Source organism: Phocoena sinus, chromosome 2 (genome assembly GCF_008692025.1).
Source record: "Phocoena sinus isolate mPhoSin1 chromosome 2, mPhoSin1.pri, whole genome shotgun sequence".
NCBI lineage: Eukaryota > Metazoa > Chordata > Mammalia > Artiodactyla > Phocoenidae > Phocoena > Phocoena sinus.
This window is the reverse complement of record NC_045764.1, coordinates 91,931,198-91,942,059: the sequence shown is the minus strand read 5'-3', so window position 1 is coordinate 91,942,059 and position 10,862 is coordinate 91,931,198. Positions and strand designations below refer to the sequence as shown.

General features: G+C 43.3%; 1 protein-coding gene across 4 annotated transcripts in view; it reads left to right on the top strand.

Annotated features, from left to right (window-relative positions):
• CAPN3 (calpain 3) overlaps positions 1 to 10,862 on the top strand; it is a 48,872-nt gene continuing 38,010 nt past the window's right edge. For 3 of the 4 annotated variants that reach the window (XM_032623698.1, XM_032623696.1, XM_032623697.1), the window contains exon 1: positions 54 to 603. In XM_032623698.1, coding sequence (XP_032479589.1) covers positions 295 to 603 — 309 coding nt within the window. In that variant the 5' untranslated portion in view covers positions 54 to 294. Of the gene's footprint in view, positions 604 to 10,862 lie in introns of all 4 variants that reach the window. The other variant, XM_032623695.1, reaches the window with a different exon arrangement.

Here is a 10,862-nt window from a genome sequence, read left to right as displayed (position 1 = left end):
CACTTTCTTTCTCTCCCTCTGGCATGTATGCTGCTGGTAGGAGCCCCCTAAGTAAAAACTGCTACAGAAATCCTTCCTCAGGAAAACTGGATGGCTTCTGGATCACAGCTCAGTTTTTAACGTGAACACAAGCTGGACGACCTTCTGATGGGCTTTACACTCTGAAGTGGATGCGGACATTTTTCTCTCCAATGACAGAATCACTACAACTTCCTCTTTGCAGTTGCTTCCTTTCCTTAAAGGTAGCTGAATCTTGTTGTCTTTAAAAACTTGTTCCTTCCAAAGTTGCCTGTCATGCTGACCGTCATTAGCACGTCTGTGGCCCCACGGACAGGGGCTGAGCCCAGGTCTCCGGGGCCAATCCCCCAGGCAGCCCAGGGCAAGGGCACCGAGGCCGGCGGCGGAAACCCAAGTGGCATCTACTCAGCCATCATCAGCCGCAATTTTCCCATTATCGGGGTGAAAGAGAAGACATTTGAGCAGCTTCACAAGAAATGTCTAGAAAAGAAGGTTCTTTATGTGGATCCTGAGTTCCCACCGGATGAGACCTCTCTCTTTTATAGCCAGAAGTTCCCCATCCAGTTCATCTGGAAGAGACCTCCGGTGAGTAGCTGAATGGTTGCAGCTTGGGTTTTTTTCCCTCAGAGAAGTCCTCCCACTCCGCACCTCCCCACAGCACAGCTCTGTGGTGCATGGGGCACTGGGCGAAGGATCCTGGCAGTAGCCCTGCAGGGCTCTGTCCTCAGGTGAGGCAGGGCTGATTCTCACTCTCTGCTCTCTCTCTCTCTCAAAAAAAAATCTTGCTCTTTATGAAAGCCATTGGAAGTCAGTTTAATTCACCCTATAAAAGTAAATATTCCTTTCCCAGAACAAATTCCAAACTGGAATTTCCAAACAAATTCCAAAATTCCGACCTGGAGAGTAGTCCAGATCTACCCTCCTGTTTAAGTATCTTGCATCTTTATAAGATTCCTTCACTTTCTTACTGAAGGGCTAAAATCATGATGTCCTTTTAAGTTTGCCAGTAGCCATGTCTTTCTGAAATGGAAAGAACCCAGGAAAGAGGAGAGTGGCAGCAAAGACTACTTTTTCATGCACAAAATGTTAGGATTAGAAGGAGAATCCCTTGCAATCATTTGAGTCCATCTACCTCACCTCACAAATGAGGAGATAAAGGCACACCAGAATGAAGTACATCCAGGGCACGCGTGACAGCCTGGATTAAAACCCTGTTTCTTTTAGTGACTATTCCAGGAATAGTCAGGAAAGGAAAGTGAGGAAAGTCATATTCCCGCGGCTCCCTACTTTGATCACACCTCCAGCATGACTCTTGTTCTTAATTCAAGAAATCTTTATTGAACATCTTCTAGAGCCAGAAACCAGGCAAGCAACTGAGGAGACAGTGTAATAAGGAAAACAAAACTTCCTGCTCTCCTGGAGCCTAGAGTCCTGAAGGCAAGACAGGCTTTGAACAAGAGTGATGAGTTTCAGGAGACAATGTTCAGGGCGCTTCAGAAGGCAAAGGAGAGCTAACCCAGGCCAGGGAGAGAAACCCTCCTGAGGAAACCATTTCATCTGAGCCCCAGTGCTATTCGTGAGCTTCATCAGGTTAAACTGAGGCCCAGTGCTATTCATGAGCCATGTGTTTCTTTTGTTTTGTTTTGGCCACAGTGCAGCTTGTGGGATCTTAGTTCCCTGACCAGGGATTGGACCTGGACACTCGGCAGTGAAAGCGCAGAGTCCTAACCACTGGACCACCAGGGAAGTCCCAAGCCATGTGTTTCCTTTTAACCTGAGATGAAATATCCAGGTTAAATATCCAACAACCCTGTCCTCACCCTGTGTGTTCCACAAGGGCCCCTTTCCTCGCCTGCCGGCTCTATGCTCAGGCCCGTGACTGTCCTGAGGGCCCTCAGTTTGGAAGGGAGGACTGGAAAGAACTTCATTCTCCAACCCAGTCACTGCCCTACTGCGAGGGAACTGGGACACGTCGCATCCCTGATGAAATATCTTCAATGACACTGTTCTCCCCTCCCCCCATGTTTTCAGATAAGTCCAAACTCCTTACCTGGGCTATAGGCCCTTCTCCAGCCAGCCCCGGCCTCCCTGTCCATCTCTCCGTCACCCTCGCTCCTGGACCCCTACACATTCAGCTGCTCTGTTGTTCTAAGTCTTCTCATACACAGCCTTTAGACCAGTCAAGATACTACTCAAAGCAATGTGTTTGAGTATCTCGTGCCTGATCTAAGTGAATCGGTCCAACTGAACAAGAGGATATGCGTATGAACCATCCCCTCGTGGGCAGGAAACTGCCTGTCCTTTGGGGCCATTCCAGTCATCCCCATCAAATACAAAATGTGTGTTTGATTGTGAAATGTGAGTGCATCATTCGAGGGTGAAGGTGACCACATAAAGGGAGAATCACACTGGGTCGGGGAACTTGGCTGCTCACTCAGTTATCGGCTATGACAACCTCTGGAATAAGGCGGTGAGCAAATGCTCCCATTTTCCCCATCTGCCTTTGCCTTGTGCATTCCAGGTTATTTCTCCATACTCTCTGCAATCACTCTTAAAATCAGGGGCAACCTAGATCCCTTTTGCTTTTGGAGGGATGGGACACGGGCCAGCTGCAAGGCCTTGTGCATCTGGTACCCTCCTTCCCTTGGGAATGCAGGACCCCCAGATCGCTCCACGGAGACCCAGAAGCCCACGAGGGAATTCTCCCTTGGGAGGCAGCATCTCCCTTCTTGGTACCTCTGCCCTTCCCAGCGAGGGCCCCTCCATAGGCAAGTTGACTCACATCCTCTTGTGGTGCAGGGCACAAGGATTCTGTGCAAGGATTCTGCATAGAAGATTCTGTGCAGTGCTAACCCTCTGAGTCAGCTCAGCTCACTAAGGCCACCAACAACAGAGACTGGCAATGTGTTCCTGAGCCTCCCCTGTCTCTGGCTCTAGGCAGAGTCACCTTTCAGGAAATTCCATCTCATTCCAGCCCCACCCTAACCTGGACCCCAGAGAAGCAGGAGTCCACCTATTTGGGAACCAGGTTAAGTCAGCTTCAGGTTAAACTGCACTTGATGGATACAGCCTCAGTGTCTCTTGGCTCTGCCAGGAGAGGTTATAACCTATTTGGGCCTCCCATTCACAGCTGAGTTGAGGTCAAAACTGCATCATTGATGGACAGCCACCCCCAATTTATCCCGTCAGCTCTTTCCCTAGGAAATCTGTTTTCCCTTCGTCCTCTGCCGTCTAAGCTCCTGAGGCTGATAGCTGAGATTCTGCATTTTCCCTGAGCCACTTTCTGCTCAGCTTTGTTTCCACTGGTTCTTGGGGGTTGGGGGAACTTACCATCTTTCCTTTATCTCCAGATCCAGTGCTTTATAACTGACCGGCAATGGCTGGGCCTCCAGCCATAGGCTGCCTAACTGCCTCTTCCCCTCAGGTCCTGTCCCCATGGCTCCATCTTTTCAGAGCCTGACCCTTTGCCAGTTCGGAGCTGGGTCCCAACTTCACCCACATTCCTCTGGTGTATGCCTTCCCTCTTACCTGTTATTATTATTACAACCCCATATCCAACTGTGCTTTGCCCCGGTTGGTCTAACCTGGCTCTCAGCCCTGCTCTCCTGCACTCCTTGGGTCAGCTAGCTCCCTCTGCCAACACCTAGACCTGAGGAAGCCTCTTTCCCAGACAGACAGCAGCCCCTTTATATTCTGAACAGGTGACTTTATTTCCTATAGTTTCCATACCTGGAAATCTCTTGATTTACACTCTTTTTAAGGCTAGAATTTAGGTAAGTTTCCCAAGTTGTAATTTATCATGAACCATCTTTCAACAAGTCTAGAAGATTTTGATGCTGGTACTAAGATCTTATCAGAGAGTATCCACGGAAGGTCACGACCACCACCCAGCTGAATGCAATTGGAGGAGGCTTTCTAATATAACATGCATCACAACTTCAGGGATGTTAAAATAGGAGGGGGGAAAAGTACCTTGAGAATAGACAAATAAGACCCCTTTCCCCCTTAACTCACAGTCCTGCCATCCCCTTCCTACTCCTTTTCCCAAACCACTTCTTTCTCCTCTGCTGCCTAGCAGCCTGACTCCAACCCCATCAGCTGGGCTTTGCTGCTCTCTGTCTGACCTGGTCTCCTACCCCTTCCCAAGTCCCCAGCATCCAGGCAGAGCTAACTTCTCCCTTGTCCCAAGCTGTTACACCAGACAAAAATTAAAAAATAAAGTAAATCACTACATTCTTCAGGTTAGGTCTTGTTACCACTACAAAATTATCTTTGATATTTTATACATATTTATCCAGACGTGTTTATATGTGAATCCTTACCGTGGCTGAATCGTCAGCTTTTCTCTTCAAGAGGAAAACACATAAGGAAAAAGTAGGAAGATTCTTGTAGTTATAGGAAGGGGGCTGGACATGGTTGTTTTCTAGGGGAAAAAAAAGGAAAAAAAAATGCTGATTTACTTACAAGAGGAAGGAGAGCTAGAACAGAAACCAAAGGGGGGTGGGGGAAGCAACAGGACAGGAGACCACACAGGTGAGAGTCATCCCTCCCCTTGACCTGACCCTCAAAGACCTCTTTACCAATGAACTTGTGAAACGCCGGAGGCAAGTATATAACTTTTCTCAGTAAAGGGCGGAAGTTAGCGTCTTGATTTACACAGGCCGAACTGGGCCAGCACACCAGGAAGTCAGAATGTGGAAAGCACAGGAGTGGGGAAAGACAGAAGCAAGCTGCCCGGAACCCGCCGAAATGTGGTGGGAGGGAGGAGGGTCTGACCTCTCAGAGGCTATGATGTGGGGATTCAGGATCTCCAAGGAACCATGAGCCCTCAGCTAACACCTGGGAAGCATACTGCTTAAGAGAAGCTGACACTTGCTTTAACAGTTTCATCCAAACTTCAGGTTTAAATAATCACCATCAGAACTTTTAGGAGTGTATTATACCCCGCAAGAGCACCAGGAATAGAGTATATATTATAAAGCAGTATCAAAGCTGCTATAAAAAAACTCCTTATAAATCATAGGCTTGAAAAATGTTTGGGAACTACTACTTTTTGCCACTCCAGGTAGATGGGCTTCTTTCCTGATGTTAAGGTTTTGAAGGGAAAACGATGCCCCCATCTCCTTTATTAACCTATAGTGAGTACTGTCTCAGTCTGAAAGTTCACCCTTATTTCTAGCCAGAACTCTTCCGGCCACAATTTTAGCACATTATATCCGGCCCTGATCCAGCAGACAGTGAAATTGAGTCAGCTGATTTCCTCTATATATTAATTCTCCTTATTCGTGAACAATGCCATCCTTCCTTTAGTTGCTTCAGATCAAATAGTCATAAAACTTCTCAACTCTACCCCATAGGTGTGATTTTTCCAACCCTGGAGTTGTCAATGCTATGATCCACATACAGTCGATCCTCAGGACTTGTGGATTCTGTATTTGTGAATTCACCTACTCACTGAAATGTATTTGTAACCCCCAAATCAATATCCATGGTGCCTCGTCGGTCATTTGCTGACATGTGTAGGGCAGTGAAAAATTTGAGTCTCCCTCCATGCATGTTCCCAGCTGAAGTCAGACAAGGTTACCCTCTGCCTTTTAGTTTCAGCTCTCAGACTATAACCAAGTATCGTTTTCGTAGTCTGGTGCCACGTTTTTTCTCTGTTTAAAATGTCCCTGATGAAGACTTCCCTGGTGGCACAATGGTTAAGAATCTGCCTGCCAATGCAGGGGACACGGGTTCAAGCCCTGGTCCGGGAAGATCCCACATGCCACGGAACAACTGAGTCCATATGCCACAACTACTGAGCCTGCGCTCTAGAGCCCTTGGGCCACAACTACTGAGGCCGCGTGCCACACTACTGAAGCCCGCATGCCTAGAGCCCGTGCTCCACAACAAGAGAAGCCACCGCAATGAGAAGCCCGCACACAGCAACAAAGAGTAGCTCCTGCTCACCGCTACTAGAGAAAGCCCACGCACAGCAGCAAAGACCCAACACAGCCAAAAATAAAATTTAAAAAAAAAAAGAGCAAACATGTTTAAAAAAAAAAATGAAGCAAACAGGCTGAGGGCAAATAAATAAATAAATAAAATGTCCCCCAACGTGTAGTGCTGAAGTGCTATTTAGTGTTCCTAAGTGCAAGAAGGCTGTGATGTGCCTTGGAGAGAAAATACATGTGTTAGATAAGCTTCATTCAGGCATGAGCTATAGTGCTGTGAGTTCAATGTTAATGAATTAATATATATATTAAATAAGGTGTCTTTAAACAGAAACACACATAAAATAAGGTTATGTATTGACGGTAGACACCCAGGAATCTAATGCTGTATTTCCTCCAGGTGCAATGACTCAATATTCACTAATTGAGCACTCACGGTCACAGTGACTTTATAGAACGTAACTACCATGAATAATGAGAATCAACAGTATTCCTATGTTCTCTCTACTCCTAGGTATCACAGCTTGAGATAATACCCTATGAACAGTATGATCAGTAGGAAACACTGCAACATAGTTTAATCTATTACAGTCATTATTCTTTTTGATGTTCAAATTGTCCCATCTTCAGACAATGGGAGCCTCCTACAAGTTGCCTGTATCATTTGACATGACCCCATTCATTTTCAATAGCTTCCTTGTTTTCTGGCCACAACAAAAAGTCTCAGGCTCATCTTGTACATTTCTTGCTCTAGATCTGGAATGAATCATTTCTTCAAGGAGGCTGGTTCCTTTTAGTCTGAACTAGAGTTAAAGAAAAGGAGTGAAATGTAGAAGACAGCTGCCTACTGACTTCCTGGGACCCAGTGCTTGGCCTTTACATCAGCACTCTGAAGTTGAAAGTTTTCTGACAATCTGTGGGGACACCAGAGGTCTGTTGCTCTAACGACCTCTTCCACATGCCCATCACCTCTATAATTAACACCCCACCCTGGGTAACTTCCCCGCAGGGGGTCACGTGACCTGAGTTACTCAATTCCGAAAAGAAGAAATCCTAGTTTGGCACAAAATAAATTTATTTCATTCCAGTGTGAGATGAGAGGGAGGGAGCAGAGCTACAGAAACACCGATGCTGTGTGCAGTGAGCCCTCTGTTTCTGGGCCTAGAGCCCAGTCGCTGTGCAGCTGCTTCTCTCAGGGATATTATCTTTCCAGTAAAACCAGCTGGGAGGTCTGCTTGTAATCTGTTTTAGTGTCATCATCTGTCAGACAGTTTAGAAAGAAGTGGGGATCCCTGGGCTAGCCGCTAAAAGGAAGAATTGGGGGCATGGTGCAGAGTGGTTAAGACAGCTGGATTTAGAACCAAACAGACCTGGTCTGAACCTTGGCTCTGCCCCTACCAAGTCACATAAACTTTCCAAGTTTCGAGTTTCTCTTCTATAATGCACATAGTGATATTCTCATCATATGGCTGTATCTGAGTATCCATAAAATCCTAGTAGGTGCTCAAGGTTAGGTAGCAATATTAGGATAGGCAGCTGAGGACAGGAGCATAACACGGTGACGAAGTGCACAGGCTTTCAAGTCAAAGAAACTGGATTCAAATCCCGGCTCCACCTCTTACCAATGTGACCTCAGGCAAGTTACGGACCATTTCTGGGTCTCAGTTTCCTCCCATGTGAAAAGAAAATGAAAATTCCTACTTTCATAGAGTTGTAAGGATTAAATGAGATACCGTACATGACTTGCTTAGCGCGATTGTCAATAGCGGTGACGGTAAGTGAAAGGCAAAATGAGGTACCCAGTTGAGAGCCAGCCCCCTCTCTACTCAGCAGAGAATCATCACAGTGCCATCCTGGAGCGGGGCTGGGGAAGCATAAGTTTTGGCGAAAGTGTGACAATTCTATAAATATCGATAACATTTAGGACTGCCTCCCATTATATTCCACAAGACAGCAGCTCCTCCTGAAAGTCGTGATGGAGACAGGACTCTAGACATCATGGGAGGAACAAGCTGAAATAACTCAGCAGTAGAGCTCTGAGAATGGGAGGGGCAGAGACAGAAATAGCCAAGAAAGGTATGAGAAGATGCATTTCATTGATTATGAATAAAGAAGAGCATCTTTTCATAATTCATGTAGTTCTTGATTATTTATCTTGCTGTCCACGAAATAGCTGTTGTCTTTCAACTCATTTTTCTATTGAGTCGTTTGTTTTTATCAACTTGAATTATAAGCATTCTTTATGTATCCTGGATACTAATCATTTATTGTTTAGATGTGCTTTTTTCCCCCATTTTTTGGCCACACCACGCGGCATGTGGGATCTTATTTCCCTGACCAGGGATCGAACCTGCGCCCCCTGCATTGGAAGCCCAGAGTCTTAACCACTGGACTGCCAGGGAAGTCCAAACTTTTCCCTCTTTTAAGGGTATTTTTTTACTTAAAAAATTCTAAATTAAAAGCTCTTAACTAGAAGTTCTAAATTAATTCTTAATTTATTTTTTCCTTTATAGTTAGTGCTTTTTGTGTTCTGTTAAGAATGTTTTTCCTAAACCAAAGTAATTCCTTTTTATTATCATTTAGAAACTTTATTTTTCTGCCTTCATATTTGGGTCTACAATACATCTAGAAATGATTTTTGCATATAAGATAGGGATCACATTTTGATGTTTTTCCATATGGATATTCAAAGTTTCCAGCACAATTTATTAAAAAGACAATCCCTTTTACAATGACACTTTTTAAATAAATCAAATATCTATCAATGCGTGGCTCTGTTTCTGCGCTCTCTGTTGTGTTCCATTATGTGTGTCTATCTTTGTGCTAACACACCTTGTGCCAATAAGCCTTTTTTTTTTTCTCTTGGCCGAGCCACATGGCTTGCAGGATACCAGGGATTGAACCCGGGCCACAGCAGTGAAAGTGCCGAGTCCGAGTAACCACTGGACTGCCAGGGAACTCCCACTAAACTCTTAGTAATTCTAATAATTTGATTATTGATCCCAAGTTATTTGTCTATAGAGTCTATGTTTCTGTATAAATAGTTAGGTCACGTGAAAATAATAATGGGGCTACCCAGTGCATTATGCAGCCTAATTCGTGTCTTATTGCACTGGCGAAACCCTCTAGCATAATGTTAATAACTAAGGAGATAGCAGGCATCTTCCTCAGGTTTCCCGTTTTAAAGGGAGTATTCTTAATGTTTCACTGTTGAATAGATTTTCTACACATTGATTTGTAGAAACAACTTATCATTAAGAAAGTTCCCCTCTATTCCTGCTTTGCTAAGAGTTTCTTTTAAAATCATAAATGGTTGTTGAACTTTAATACTTTTTCTGCATTTATTGAGAAAATCGTGATTTTCCTTCTTTAAACAGTTAATATACAAAATCACATTAATAGAGTTTTCCAGTATTGACCCCTTGCATTCTTAGAATAAAACAAACTTAGAATGTATTATCATTTTTACATGTCACTGAATTTTGGCTTACAAATCCTTTATTTAGGTTTTTGCATATATGATCATTAGTGAGATTGGCTTAATATTTCCCTTTCTGGTGCTGTCCCATTTTGGGATCAAGGTTATATTAACCTCCTAAAATGAGTGGGGAATGTTCTTTCTTCTATTCTGTGAAGAGACTGTGTAAGATGGAAGCTATATGCTTCTTAAATATTTGGTAGAATTTTGCCAGCGTTTTCTTTAAGGGAAGATTTTATTTATTAATGAAAATACAGCCTCTTCAATAATAATGGGATCATTTGAAATTGTTTTTCTTCTTGAGTCAGTGGTAATATTTATTCTTCTAGGTATTTTTAGTAACCATTTTATCTCTTTAAAAACCTTTTTTTTTTTTTTTGCTCTAAAGTCAATCATATTGGATATTAATGTAGATACAGCAACTTTGGGGGCAAGTTTTTGCTTGATATATATTTTTTTCATTCTTTTACTTTCAACATTTCTATGTCCTGATGTGGTGCATGGGCTCAGCAGTTGCATGTGGGGGCTTAGTTGTCCTGCGGCATGTGGGATCTTAGTTCCCCGACCAGGGATCAAACCTGCGTCCCCTGCATTGGAAGGCGGATTCTTAACCACTGGACCATCAGGGAAGTCCAAAACCTTTGCCTTTTAACTGGAGATTTTAGTCTATTTACATTGATTATGAGCTTTGATGTACTTTGGGTTTATTTCTATCTATCTTCCTAACCATAACCTTTCTGTTTGTATTTCTTTTGAAATGCTCCTGTTTTCCTCTTTATGTCCTTTTAATTGATTAAAAGTGCTTTCTCTCATTTGTTTTTTCTTTCTACTAGTTTGGAAGTTATTGATTGTTTCTGTCTTTTCAGTGGTTGCCTTAAATTGTTAGCATACATATTATCTTGACGAAGCCTGAAATATCAATACTATCATTTTTCTCATAAATAATATGAGGAAGATAGAGCACTTTAAGTACTCCTCTTCTAACTAATATGCCATGGTTGTTCAGAATTTTATCTCTATCTTGATTTTTCAACCTTAAAATTAGAAAATATTGTAATTTTTCAATATTTGCTTAAATTTACACACATTTGCCAATTTCTTTGTTTACTGATCCTTCCTGAGTCTTAGACTTTTCTTTCTAGAATAATTTTACTTTTTCCTAAAGTACATTGTTTAGAAGTTCCTTTAGTGGGGGTCTGTTTGTAGTAAGCGTTTCAATTTTTATTTGTGTGAAATTTGCTGTCACTCTTAAAATACTTTTCCTGAGTAATCAGCCCTAGGTTTATTCTCAGTGCTGTCCTCTGGATTACGTTGTTGTTGAAGTCAGCAATCATTCTATTTGGTATCCCTTAATAGGCCATCTGCCTTTTCTCTCTGACTGCTTTCAAACTCCTCTCTGTCTATGGTATTCTGCATTGTTGTGTCTAAAC